This window comes from Jaculus jaculus, chromosome 8, assembly GCF_020740685.1.
Source record: "Jaculus jaculus isolate mJacJac1 chromosome 8, mJacJac1.mat.Y.cur, whole genome shotgun sequence".
In the NCBI taxonomy this organism is placed as follows: domain Eukaryota; kingdom Metazoa; phylum Chordata; class Mammalia; order Rodentia; family Dipodidae; genus Jaculus; species Jaculus jaculus.
The window spans coordinates 125,759,432-125,774,240 of NC_059109.1; the positions used below are offsets into that span (position 1 = coordinate 125,759,432).

At 44.4% G+C, this 14,809-nt stretch overlaps 1 protein-coding gene across 1 annotated transcript; it reads left to right on the forward strand.

The window, feature by feature from the left end:
• The first annotated feature begins 11,429 nt into the window (after positions 1-11,429).
• On the forward strand, positions 11,430-13,326 carry Spint4 (serine peptidase inhibitor, Kunitz type 4). The gene is made up of 2 exons (XM_012949965.1): positions 11,430-11,544; positions 13,145-13,326. Exons 1-2 carry the CDS (start codon positions 11,430-11,432, stop codon positions 13,324-13,326), a joined length of 297 nt encoding a protein of 98 aa, XP_012805419.1.
• The last annotated feature ends 1,483 nt before the right edge of the window (positions 13,327-14,809 follow it).

Genomic DNA, 14,809 nt, shown 5'->3' on the forward strand with positions numbered 1-14,809 from the left:
AATAAATAAAATGTTTTTTTAAATTCAGAGGTATAGCAGTAAAAACGAGGGAGAACCAAGATCCATCAACAAAACAAGAAAAGATAGCCAAGTATCTTGCACCAGAAGTGAACCACTTCTATCATGTCTGCCGGGGCCCAAGAGACCTTGAAGAGGAAGTGACATTTTAAGCGTGTGTGCTGCTCTCACTGCTAACCTGACATCCTGTTCCAGGGAGATGGCAATAGACACTAAAGACACTCAAAACTCATCAAAGCAGGAATAGATGTGTCAGAGAGCTCAGCACTAAAGTAGACTTATAATACATCCACCAAGGCTCAGGGAACCCTATGGAAAAGGGAGTGGAAAGATTGTTAAGAGCCAACAGGGCAGGAGGAATACTCTGAGACATGGTCTGCCCCCACCCAAGCCTGGCTCATGCGCTCATGACCCCACTATGAATACCAAAAACCCCACTGAGGAGGGACCTCAGTGGAATGGGGACGGAGGAGAGAGGATGTGAGAGCAGAGCCCGATGGGAATGTGACCAACACCTGATTTGTTCTTATAGTAATGATCATAATTGATTTTTTTTTTAATTTACTTATTTGAGAGAGAGAAAGAAAGAGACAGAGAGGAGAGAAAGGAAGAAAGAGAATGGGTACACCAGGGCATCCAGCCACTGCAAACGAACTCCAGACACATGCACCGCCTTATGCATCTGGCTTTGTGTGGGTCCTGGGGGACCGAACCGAGGTCCTTTGGCTTTGCAGGCAAGCACCTTAACCACTAAGCCATCTCTCCAGCCCTGAATTTTTTTTTTAATCCAGAGGTATCGTACAATTACCAGTGATTAGTGCCCATGGGACATTGTAGAGTCTAATTTAGCAGTCATCATGGTCTTGCTCAACCTAGCAAGAGCAGCAATACTGACTTCGGGCCAGTACCCACTGGGACGAGAAGTGTCGTCTTCATGCATGCATTCTTCCATGGGAGGGGCAGCGTCACAATACTTGTGGCTCAGCAGAGGAATGCATCTAACAGCTCCTGTTTCTGGGGAAACTCAGGTCTGTTTGAGGAGCTTCAGAGAGGAAAAGGAGAGGCTAACTCTGCAACCCCTTCTGAAACCCTCCTCCTTCTCACCACAAAAGAAGTCACTCTTGGAACTCACCTGTGAGTCAGGTCCTAGCTCTCCTATCAGCGCCTTCAGTTGGCCATGTGGCCTTGATTAGGCTAAGCTTACCTCCTCCTTATTATTCCTCAACATAAAGAGCCTGTCTGGTTAACTTGGGATAAATTGTTGTTAATAATGAGAGTATGTAGGACATTTTCAAAACCGCACAATGAGTCAATACAGATTGGGGTGTACAACACTCTTTCTTACTTAACACACATGCACACACACACATACTTCATGCCCTTGGAATGGACCCTATCAGCATCTGATCTGCAAGTATCATAAATGAGCAACAGAGGAGTCAAGACTCTACCAAACTGTCTTGGACTGAATATCCAGTTCTCTGCACAGGACTTAAAGGGAGACATCAGCTACGGACAAACCTGATTCCTCTCCCCAGGGAGATATGGTCCCCAGGGCTTTTCTCCTGCCTCGTGTTTAGACTGGTGGTATTTGGTTATTTGTTTGTTTGTTTGTTCCAGAGTATATCTTGGAACCTCCACCCTGCAAATTGGCACCTGTGAACTGTAACCAATTCTGTACATTGCAAGAGGACTGTCCGAAAGAACTTCAGTGCTGTTCAGCCTACTGTGGGATTGTGTGTACATTAAACAAATTCCAGACACACAAAAGGTAAGGGTCATACAACACATAACATAACCATTTCTCTCTCGAAAAAGCTATCCCTTACAATCTCACACCTTTCAAGGCTCCATGTTGAATATAGAAGCATGAAAGAACTGGCCAGGCATGGTGGCACACACCTTTAATCCTAGCATATGGGAGACAGAGGTAAGAAGATTGCCGTAAGTTTGAGTCTACCCTGAGACTACATAGCGAATTCCAGGTCAGCCTGGGCTAGAGCAAGACCCTACCTTGAAAAAAAAAAAAAAAAAAAAGAATTGGCTCTCTGGAGCTAAAGAGATTACTTAGTGGTTAAGGCATTTGTCTCTAAAACCTAAGGACTCCAGTTCAATTCCCCAGTAACCACAGAAAGCCAGATGTGCAAGGTAGTGCATATGTTTGAAGTTTGTTTGCAGTAGCTAGAGGCCCTGGTATGCCCATTCTCTCTGTACACATAACTGCTTCTCTCTCTCTCTCTCTCTCTCTCTCTCTCTCTCCCTCTCTGCTTCTCTCACAAATAGAGAATTTTTTTATTTTATTTTTATTTACTTACTTGAGAGCAACAGACAGAGAAAGAGGCAGGTAGGTAGAAAGAATGGGCATGCCAGGGCTTCCAGCCACTGCAAATGAACTCCAGACGTATGCACCCTCTTGTGCATCTGGCTAACGTGGGTCCTAGGGAATTCCGCCTCAAACCAGCGTCCTTAGGCTTCATAGGCAAGCGCCTAACAACTAAGCCATCTCTCCAGCCCCGGTCTTTTGTTTGTTTTAAAGTTGACTCTCAGCCTGGCATGATGGCACATGCCTTTAATCCCAGGCAGAGGCAGGAGGATCGCTATGTGTTCAAGGCCAACCTGAGACTACATAGTGAATTCCAGGTCAGCCTGGGCTAGAGTGAGATGCTGTAGGAGAGCTCAGCCTCACTGTCTACTTTCAAGAGTAGAATCGATGGAAAATAAAAACTATACCTCCAAGAATAAAATTGCACCTGAGAATATTTAAATTTCTTTTTTATGAGCAGGAGAAAGCCATCAAAGAGCCTTAGGACGCTTCCTGCCTGATAACTGAGGCATGTCTCCCACCCTCCAGGCATCTTGTAAGTTTGGGGTTTGCTTAGCCTTCCTGGTATGAGATCTCCCAGAGACGGTCCCCTTTCCCTCCCTGCCTTCTCCAGCTTACCAACTGCAGCAGACAGCCTCAAGTCACTGGGATGGACCTCCAGGCCAGATGCAGGCTATGGGAGCGATGACATTGAAGCTTCCAGACCCAGGGGAAGCTCCAGAGTGGCGGGAGAAGTTAGCCCCCTTTTGTAGATCCGAGCTGAGAGAAAAGCCACCACCATCACAAGCAATCACACTCCAGGAACCCCAGGCAAAGCTCAAGCGTGTTGCATGTCTTTAGACTGGAATTCCCCAAGCACACTTTAGGGCTGGACCCTAGGATCCACCCACAGTGACGCCTCCTAAGTTACAAGCTTTAATAAACTCCTGCATATATTGGGGGACATCCACTCAAGCTACCACACCACTATCCTCACAAAGCCAGAAAAGCCTTTATAATGGCCAGGTTGCCTGGTCCTCTGTTCTCCTCCCCACCACCACCACCACCACCAACCCCATCCCGGGTTCCATCTTTGCAGCAGGGTGAGGCCCTGGGTCTGCAGCACTGAGTGGCATGAAGTAGAGCCAGGGTCCGAGATTACACGGGGCACTCAGGGGGACAGGTTCTTCCAGCCTCTGGTTGGCAGTACACTGATTGGGGCGGGTGTCAAAATGAACGTCGCACACTCTGTGTGTCTGTGTGCCTGTGGTCGGCTCACTGTCCGCCTCTGTAACTCTCTCATGTGAACAGGTAAGAGAACACCCAGCCTCGGGATGCTGTGAGGATTAGCGCAGCTGTGCGGATGGAAGAATTGAGTCACTGAGAAGACTGCATAGATTAGAAGCTGCCAGCAACTTCCCTAAAGACATCACACTTTTTGGGTTCTTGGTATTTCCTCTTTAAACAGGACTGTGGGGATTGTCTTTGTTATTTTATTGAGATTACAAAAAAAAAATAGTAAATGAAATGGAGTTCCCTTTAATCCTACCACCAAAAAAAAAAAAAAAGTGTTCATAATTTGGTGAGTTTTCTTTCAGGATTTAAAAAAAAAAAAAAGTAGGACAGGGGCAGGAGAGATGGCTTAGCAGTTAAGGCACTTTCCAGCAAAGCCAAAGGACCCAGGTTCAATCCCCCAGTACCTACAGAAAGCTGGATGCACAATGTGGCACATGCATCAGGAGTTTGTTTGTAGTGGCTGAAGGCCCTGGCATGCCCATTCTCTTTCTTTCCCTCTCTCTCTCTCTCTCTTTCTCATAAATAAAACACTTTTTTAAAAAAATGTAGGAGCCTATGGTCCATTAATAGTTTGATGTCACCAGAGTTTCCAAATTATAATGGTAGGGTTTCAGCTCAGAGTTCGAATCTTGCACACAGAGCATGCACGTGGAGACCAGCACAGTCATGCAGGTGCACCAACACCATTTCAACCCCTGCTCAGACCCTGGCAAGCCCAGCACACTCACTTCCTGCTACACACCCCAGTGTATAACTGCTTATGCCGAACCCTGGCCATCAATCAATGCATCCCCCTTGTGAGATGGTCCGGGCTTGCACAGCAGGAAGACTGGGAAAGCATACAAAGAGCCTTTACTCAAGTCCAGTTCAGCCCTGCTGGTGACTGGTGATGGCGGGCATCTCCTAAGTCCTCAGAGGCCCAGAATGTCCATCTGTAAGGTGGACATGAAGAGCACCAAACACTCAAGTGTGTCGTGAAGATGAGCTGATGTGTGGAAAACACTTGCATAGCTGCTGGCAATTAGTCTAAGGGTCTTGCCAACCCTTCCTTTATCCACGATCCTTTTATTAGAAAGGGATCACACTGTGTATTCCAGTGCGGATTCTGGCTGGTTGACTGGTTTTGGTTTGGTTTGATCGGGTTGGGTTGGGTTGGGTTTTGTTTTGTTTTGTTTTGTTTTGTTTTGTTTTGTTTTGTTTTGTTTTGTTTTGTTTTAAGATAGGGTCTCACAGTAGCCCAGGCTGCTCTGTAAATCACTATGTAGTCCCAGGCTGGCCTCAGACTCACAGCAATCCTCCGGCCTGTGCCTCCCAGGTGCTGAGAATAAAGACTTATGCCACCACACCCAGCCTTGGCTGGTTTTTAATTCCTCTGGGTTCTGTAGGAATTAACTGGACATGATAACAAGTGTGGTGTTCTATGATCTTTGAAATATCATGTTAAGAAAGAACAATGCCCTTGAAAGATTAACGTGACTAACCTCTATGATAAAGAGATCAGCGAATTTAACAGTGCTCTCGCTTTCTGTAATAAACTTAAGGTGAAAGATTTTACAGCCCACTGCAAAGCCCATGTGAACATTACCAACCTGAGAACATGGTCACCTAGTCCTACCGCTCCACTTTTCTCTCAGTTGCATCCCCTCTAGATGAACTTTTCCCAGAATGGATTAATCCCAAGTCCATCCCTGCACCTCTCATCTGCGGAATGCTTCTAGTCTGGCTGACTTCCTGGTGAACCCTGACCCAAAGCAAGAGGGACTGCTCCAGAAAACCTGCAGGCTCTTTTCCCACCAGAATCCCAAGTGAGGCCAGTCTCTCCAATACAGTTGGCTCATCCAAAAAGACAATCAATAATCACTTGTTTAATAATGCAATGTTGGGCTTAATAGGTTTGGGCTCAGTGGTGAAGGCATTTGCCTGAAAAACCCAACAACCAGGGTTCAATTCCCCAGTACCTATTTAAAATCTAGAGGCACAAAGTGGTGTATGGATCTGCAGTGGCTAGAAGCCCTGGTGTGCCCATTCTCTCTGTCTACCTCTCTTCTTTCTATCAATCTCTGTTTATAAATAAATAAGTAAATAATTCAATTTTGATCTAGCTAATGTTGTAGGTACTGAATGGAAATTTGTGTTAATTGTAATAAAATGAAATCACCAAAGATCTTCTGTCTCATTAGCCATTTGAAGCACTCAATAATCACAAGTAGCTAGCACCTACTATATGATACATCACAAATACAGAAATTTACTATCATTCCCAAGTTCTAATGAAATGTATTGTGTTGAGCTTTATACAGCTGGTGTCTACTTAATGATGACTAATAATTATGGATCCTGATGACAGAGAATTTCACAAGGGTTAAACATTTTTAGAATTTTTTTACATTCAGGATAGTGTTGTTTAATTCCAATTGCTGTGAAAGAAATAAAATTCCAATATTTTGCTCTAATCCTAGTTTGAAAGGACTTGAGTGCATACATGCATGTTGGTGGGTGTTGGGTCTGGAAGGCTTATAGGTATTAAACTAAGTAAGTATCATCCCTACACAGAGATACTGATGAACTCACAGACCACTACAAATGTCCAGCACCATTTATGCATGAAAAATTCAAATAACTTTAAGATGCAACCATAGGAGACTTGTTATACAAATAATAGAAAACACACAGTATAAAACATATGACTGTGATAACTATAGAATCAGCTCTCAGTAGAGGGAGGCAGTGGAAGGAGGAATGCTATGAGTTCAAGTCCAGCCTGGAACTACAGAGTGAGTTTCAGATCAACCTAGGCTAGAGTGAGACTCTACTTTGAAAAAAAAAAAAAAAAAAACATTAAAAAATGGAACCATTTATCTTTATTTGAATGGATGTTTTTACTTTAATCATAATTTGAAAACATGGATGCATGAGTCTTTGGGGAAGTCTAGAAAATACAGACATAGGGCTGGAGAGATGGCTTAGCAGCTAAGCCACTTGTCTGCAAAGCCAAGGGACCCAGATTTGATTCCCCAGGATCCACATAAGTCAGATGCACAAGGTGGTGCATGCATCTGGAGTTTGTCTGCAGTGAGTGGCTACAAGCCCTGGAGTTCCCATTCTCTCTCGCTCCCTCTCTCTCTTTCTCTCTCTCTCACTCCCTCTTTCTCTGTCTCTCAAATTAATTAATTAATTAAAACAAGAAAATACAGACATAGAAAAAGGACTTCAACAAGGCTCCTGCCACCTCTGGACTCTTTCAGTGTGGTGCCAGCAACAGTCAGTCACAGGAGGAATTCGCTGAAGAGAGAGTGCCTCACCTCGTCAGAGAGTTCTGTGTTCTAGAAGAGATCTATCCTTCTAAGATAGGTTGGACATGCCTTGAATGTCTTCCAAAGACTCATCAACCCGGATTCCCAGTACCCCTTCTGTCTTAGCCACACATTCTTCTTCTAGGGTTCTAGAAATCTTCCCCACTGACAGGTATATGATCTACCTGTTTGGAATTTTTGCTATCCAGGTTGTATGCCTTCACCGAGTATCACAGAAACTGTACCCTGATTATGTGGTAAGACTACTAATTTCAATAGACAGGCATGAATGATGAAGAGTGACTGACCTGTTGACTGTAGCAATCATCATTACCACTGGAATTTTCTAGGGCAGTCTGTCCGGTATGGTATTATAGTAACCCATGCAGGAGAATTACCCAGAGCTCACATAACTCACATGCCTAGAAATGAGGACTTTAGAACATTCTTGCATGAAAAAAGAAAAGGAGAAATAGAAATGGATAGTGCAAGAAATCATAAACATGCAGGTTTGGCCAGGCATGGTGGGGCACACGTTTAATCCCAGCACTCAGGAGGCTGAGGTAGAGGTTCGCTGTGGGTGTGAGGACAGCTGGCCACAGAGTAAGTTCCAGGTCAGCCTGGGCTGGAGTGAGACCCTGCCTCAAAAAAAAAAAAAAGGTGGGGTGGTCTGGAGAGATGCTCAGCAGTTAAGGTGTTTCTGGCAAAGTCTAACAACCCGGGTTCGATTCCCCAGTACCATGTAAAGCCAGATACGCACTGGCACATGCATCTGGAGTTTGTTTGCACAGGCTGGAGGCTATGGCATGCTCATTCTCTCTGTCTCCCTTCTCTTTGCCTCTCTCTGTTGGCAAATCAATTTAAAAAAAATATATGGACTGGGGCTGGAGAGGTCACTTAACAATTAGGGCACTTGCCTGCAAAGCCAAAGGACCCAATTTCAGTTCCCTAGAACCCACGTAAGCCAGATGCACAAGGTGGCACATGTGTCTGGAGTTTGTTTGCAGTGGCTGGAAGCCCTGGCATACCCACTCTCTCTCTTTCTTTATCTACCAAATTATCTCTATATATTTCAAATAAATAAAAATTAAATTAAAAAAAATAGGAAGAGAGCTGGAAAGATGGCTTAGTGGTTAAACGCTTGCCTGTGAAGCCTAAGGATCCCAGTTCGAGGCTCAATTCCTCAGGACCCACGTTAGCCAGATACACAAGGGAACGTATGCATCTGGAGTTCGTTTGCAATGGCTGGAAGCCCTGGTGCACCCATTCTCTCTCTTTCTCTCTCTCTCTTTCTCTCTCTCTCTCTCTCTCTCTCTCTCTCTCTCTGTCTCTCTCTCTTTCTCTCTCTTTCTGTCACTCTCAAATAAATAAATAAAAATAAATTTAAAAATAGGAGGAAAAGATCATGACATCAAAATAAAAGAGAGGCTGAAAGAAAGAGGGGATATGATGGAAAGTGGAGTTTCAAGGGGGAAGATGGGGGGAGGGAAGGAATTACCATGGGATATTGTTTACAGTTATGGAAGTTGTAAATAAAAGAAAATAAAAAATAGGAATGGGAGAGATGGCTTAGCAATTAAGGCACTTGCCTGCAAAGCCAAAGGACCCAGCTTCAATTCCCCAGGACCCATGTAAAGCCAAATGTACAAAGTCACACATGTACCTAGAGTTTGTTTGAAGTGGCAAGAAGCCCTGGCACACCCATATTCATTTTCTTTCTCTCTCTCTCTCTCCTTGGAAATAAATCAATTTTAAATAAAATATCTTAAAATAAATAATAAGTATGTAGGTTTAACCTGCAATAGCAAGTGGTGTAAGTGTGTATGTACATCTTGCATTTGAAGTGACCAAGGAAGCAGAAGGAGATTCCAGAGAGTCTGGGAAGAATCATCACTATGGGGTTGGAAGATTTATATCCTTTTAATTTGTGTGTCAAATTGACTAGGCCACAAAATGCCTGGCTGGATGTGTCTACAAGGGGATGTTGGGAAAATATGAGCATTTAGATGAAAAAAATGAAAATGAGATGGTCTTCTCCAAAGTGGGTAGACACCATCCAATCTCTGAAGAGCCTACATAAAATGAAAAGGAAACCAGTTCTGGTGGGATTTGTAGCATGGAGGCAGGATGGTTAGGAGTTCAAGGCCAGTCTCAGCTGCATAGTAAATCTGAGGGTTCACTTTGCTGCCTGTCTGTCTGTCTGTCTGAGCTACAGCATTGGTCTTCTCTCCTCCGTTCTTCGGGGTCTTGGGACCCTATGTTCAGAACCTGCAATGTCAGCTCTCTGGTTCTCTGGCCTTTCAACCAGCAAATCAAGGAGTTAATCTCTGCAACTGTGGGAGCCAATCCTTATAGTAAATGAGTAAGTCATTTAATACACATACACATATATAAACTTCAATGGTGTATACAATTGACTCTTTTCTCTGGAGCACCCTGATCCTTTATAGATCCTTTCCCAATTACCCTTGTATATATCGCTTCCAGCAACTCAGCCATGGGCAGTTTCCACATGATATATAATGAAAAATGAGCAATCCATGCACTCAGTCCTTAAGAAAGAAAGAGTGCACTAGTAACATATACAGCAGGTTCCTTGGAGTGCTTGGAGTGTATCTAAGGATGGTGCTAAGGATGGGTTGGTTCATCACACATCCAAAGAGATTTTCTGGATCTTAAATGCTAAAGTTTTCTGCATCGGGGTCTCTTCAAAGTCCAAAGGCCTTTTTGAATTGATGTGTTTGATGTGTGTGGATGTGTGCACATGTTAATGTATATGAGTGAAGATGTGTGTGCGCTACAACATTCATGTGGAGGTCAGAGGACAACTTTGTATGTCAGTCTTTGCTTGAGGCAGGTTCTCTTCTTTTTTGTTTGTTTGCTTGTTTGTTTTTCAAGGTAGGGTCTCACTCTAGTCCAGGCTGACCTGGTAATCACTATGTAGTCTCAGGGTGGCCTCGAACTCATGCCCATCCTCCTACCTCTGCCTCCCAAGTTCTGGGCTTAAAGACGTGAGCCACCACACCCGGCAGAGGCAGGGTCTCTTAGTCACCACTACATTAGCCAGGCAAATGGCCCACGAACTTCTGAAGTTCATTTGGGAGGCAAGAGGCCCTGGTTCTCTCCCTCTCTCTCTCTCTCTCTCATAAATAAATAGATAGATAAATATTTTTAAATTCCATAAAGTTTCACTCAATAAAAGTGTCAGTCAAATAAGATAAATGAGATCTAGCTGGGGAGATGGCTCAGCAGTTAAAGGTACTTGCTGGCAAAGCCCATTGGCCCAGGTTCAATATCCCCTCACTCACATAAAGCCAGATGCAAAGTGGTGTTTACATGACATGTATCACTCCCTACATGCACACATACAAAAATAAATATTTTAAGATAAACAAAATCTAGAGATCTGGTATGTAACATTGTGTCTACCATGCACACATGCATCTGGAGTTTGTTTGCAATGGCAGGTAGCTCTGGTGTGCCCATACTCACTCTCTCTGTGTCTGCCTCTCTCTATTCTTCTCTCTCTCTCTCTCTCTCTCTCTCTCTCTCTCTCAAATAAATAAATAAAAATTTTAAAAATAGAAGAGGAGGAGGAGAAAGAAATCAATGGAAGCATTGGGGAAATGCAAAAGGGTCCTTGATTTCATACCTCACCAAAAGCATTCAGTGCCCAATGATTTTAGGCTGTAAACTTGAGTCCTGTTTTCAAAACTCATAAAACAAGTCAGACCCAAGGTGTCCCCATGGTCTTGAGCAATATGGTGCTTAAAAGCATAAATCCTTAGCTGAGGGTTGTGGCACAGGTCTGGAATTCTAGCACTGATGAGTCTCAGGTGGAAATTTCTACACGTTCACGGTCAGCCTTGGATATGTAGCAAAATCTTGCTCCAAAATACAAACAAAATACACCCATAAGCTCTAAAGCCAAGTTCAGATTGGTACCCCATAAGATGTGTCACCTTGTATGTGTAACTTACCCTTGGTCTCTGTTTCTTCAAGTCCTATTTCGCAGCTTCTGTGTACTGACTTGGTGATTTAGTCCTTATAAATTACCTGAAAGAGTCTGTGGCACGAGGTAAATATTTTAGTGGTTATAACTAAGCCCATCAGCATCAGCATTATTATACCATTATTACCACTGCTCATATTGACTTCTGTCTGGTGCATCAGATCAGCTGTAGAAGACCAGATCGTGAAAAGGAAGCAATTCTTTCTAGACTCTTTGCTCCAGTGGTTAAACTGCCCATGGTTAAACATGTGCAGAAAGCCTTGATCCTTAAGGCTTCTATCTTTTGTCCATGAATATGCAACTCACTATCAGGGGGTCTAATCAGTTTGAGACCTTGAGCACGTTCATGGCTGAGTACTCAAGCACTCAGTGTTCACCTCGACACTCAGTAATTAATTAATGCCCAGTCCCAGCCCTTGGGGTAGGTGGGCTCAGAACCTCTCAAGTCTAACCCAACATATAAGAGCGGTCTCTACCATCTTCTCTCCTTCCTGCTGCTCCCTGCAACATGGAGACTGCTAGGCTGAGATTGCTCCTGGGAATCTTCATCTTCTGCTCACTAAGCACCCTGATCCTGAGTGGGATCGATGGAATTCTTGAGTTCATCTACAGATCCTCCAAAGGTATGGCGTTAAGACAGAAGAGAAGGCAAAAGGCCAATTATGAATGAGGAAAATTGCGATGAGTGAAGGACCATCTGGGCGGGTCAGAAAGGTTCTCTTTTGCGCAAGTATCTGTACACGCTCGGTCCCCTGGCTCAGGGCACTGCTTAAACCAGACAGCTTGTAGGTCTTGAATATATTTTATTTTTGTTTATTTATTTATTTACTTGAGAGAGAAAGAGGCAGAGAGAGAAAGAGAGAGAATGGGCGCAGCAGGGCCTCCAGCCACTGTTAACGAACTCCAGACACATGTGCCACCTTGCGCATCTGGCTTATGCGGATCTTGGAGAAATGAAACTGGATCCTTTGGCTTTGCAGGCAAGCACCTTAACCACTAAGCCAGCTCTCTCCAGCCTGCTTGTAGCTCTTAAATCAGAAAAAAAAAAAAAAAAAATATATATATATATATATATATATATATATATATATATATATATATATATATATATAAAATTCAAATATGTACCTTCCAGATAGAAAGCTGTTTTGCAGGCAGTCTAAAACACTGGAGCCATTTTGAAGTAGGGGTTTTGTGAAAATTTCAAGTGTATACTTGGGACGAGGGAGAAGAGGTTGGATACTTAGAATATTGAGGCATTTTCAACATATGAAATGGCTCTGGGCATGGAGAAAATTTTTAAACATGTGGTTTCTACAGAAGCTTGCAAGGTAAATATGGACAGCAATGAAAGTTTCTTCCGTAGAGTGTGTGTACAGACACAGCACCCCCAGAGCTTGAGAAAGTGGCTTAAGTCGGGTTCGCATGTCAGCCCTGGCCGCTTAGCGCACGTGTGTCCTTAGACAAGTCACTGAACCGGTCAGCCTCCCTCCGCCTCACGCGCAAAATGAAGACTGTCGCCAGCTCTCACTTCCCAGGGTGTTTCTGAATATGAAAGCAGATGTCATATGTAACGGTGCCTAGGTAGGTGGTCCTCCCGGGGTAATTTCCAGACTGGCAACTTGAGAAAGGCAGGCAGCAGCCACCGGGTTGCCAATGCAATCATGACTGTGGTTATTTCAACCGCTTCCACCAACACTCACCACCAATCAAAAGAGAAAAAAAAAAAAAATGAAAAATGCCTCGAGGAAGATAAGAAAGGAAAAACTGACAAAGTATGAGGACCACCTTCATGGTCCCGCAGCTACCTCGAGGACAGCAGCCGGCAGAGTGGCCTAAATTTTGAAGTGCAGATAGCGTAATGAAAAGTGAGGTGTGGGGCTCAGAATTGTGGGTTGTTCAGGGGCAGTTGATAGGATAGGAAAATGAAAAGTCTGGAAAAGCAGAACGGCACACTGTGGGGCGTAAGACACGCAGTGAGGGGCCCCCTCATCACTCCGCCCAAGCTGGTGATGGGCCAGGGCCACCAACCTGGACTTGTCAACATGTTGCCGGTCACAGGGCCAACTTTTCTGGGGGGCTCAAATTCCAAGAAGAAAGCAGGCATTTGTCAGTGTCTCCCAAGGAGGGGCTGCTCCGAAGCTCGCCCAAGGCCTTTGTGAAGGGCTTTCCCGCTGACAGCCCCCTCACCTCCCCCTAACCACGCGGGAACTTCGGGTGCAGATCCCTGCGCCTTGGAGGTGCGCCCGGGCAGCTGTGACGAAGTACAGCGCAGATACTTCTACAACAAAACCGCCAAGGCCTGCGGGAGCTTTCTCTTCACTGGCTGCGGTGGCAACCTCAACAACTTCAAGATCAAAATGGAATGTGAGGTCGCTTGCCTGGAAGAGCACCAGGGACGGTAAGGGATCCAAATCCATCCCGGGTCTTCTGGGGAATGAATGACAGGAAGAGGGTCGGTCTGACTTTGGGATGGGAGGGGAGGTTGATCGATCGGATGAAAAGGTTTAGCGGTTGGATTGGATCTCAGGATCGTTTTCTCAGGGAGAAAACTGTTGCCACCGTCTACTGAACAATAGTATTGCACTAAGCAATGACCATATGCACACACAATTGAAAATGAAGATAGATAGGCTGGAGAGATGGCTTATCAGTTAAGGCGTTTGCTTGGGAAGCCTAAGGACTCAGGTTCGATTCCCCAGTACCCATGTAAGCCAGATGCACAAGGTGCAAGGTGGCGCATGTGTCTGGAGTTTGTTTTCTAGAGATCCTGACACAACCATTCTCTCTCTCTCTCTCTCCCTCCCTCTCTCTCAAATAAATAAATATTAAAAATTAAAATAGAGGGGAGGGAGGGTATTACCATGGGATATTTTTTATAATCATGGAAAATGTTAATAAAAATTGCGAAAAGAAAAAAAATTAAAATAGCAGGGCGTGGTGGTGCACGCCTTTAATCCCAGCACTCGGGAGGCAGAGGTAGGAGGATCGCCATGAGTTCGAGGCCATCCTAAGACTACACAGTAAATTCCAGGTCAGCCTGAGCTAGAGAGAGACACTAACTCAAAAAAAAATAAAATAAGCTGAGCATGATGGCGCACGCCTTTAATTCCAGCACTCGGGAGGCAGAGGTAGGAGGGTCGCCATGAGTTCAAGGCCACCCTGAGAGCTAGAGTGAGACCCTACCTCGAAAGACAAAACAAAAAAATTAAAATAGATTTACAGTAGGTGGCTATTACAATTTTCATGTGACAGGTGAAGAAACCAAACCCAACAGAAGTGACCAACAGCTCTGTGGAGCCTATCGAGGCTGCACTGTGGCTGAGTTTCATGAGAGTGAGATGTAGAGCAGCCTTGTGAGTGGCTCTAAGGCATGAATTTTGTTTGACCATTTTATATTCCTAGAGATTCCTTGCAGTACCTGGCATATTGTGGGCAATGAAAACTTTCTGGATGCATGAAACAGTGAGAGATTAATCAATGGACTGGAAGGAACACTAACAGAAAAGGAAGTCTTTAGACTTATCCTAAGACAAAAATGACCTACACTGACCCAAAGAAGACGTTTTTATTTTTAATGTTTTAGTTTTTACTTATTTACTAGAGGGAGGGGGAGGGAGGAAGGGAGAAAATGGGCGTGGAAGAGCCTCCACGAACTCCAGATGCATGTTCCACCATGTGCATCTGGCTTACATGGGATCTGAGAAATCGAACCTGGGTCCTTGGGCTTCAAAGGCCAGCATCTTAACCACTAAGCCATCTCTCCAGCCCAAAGAAGACTTTTTAAAACCTGAAACATGAATGTGTTTTGTTTCTCTCTCTGTGTCTCTTTCTGTCTGTCTTTCTCTATCAGGCAGAACCAATGAGGAAATACGAATACATGGAGCT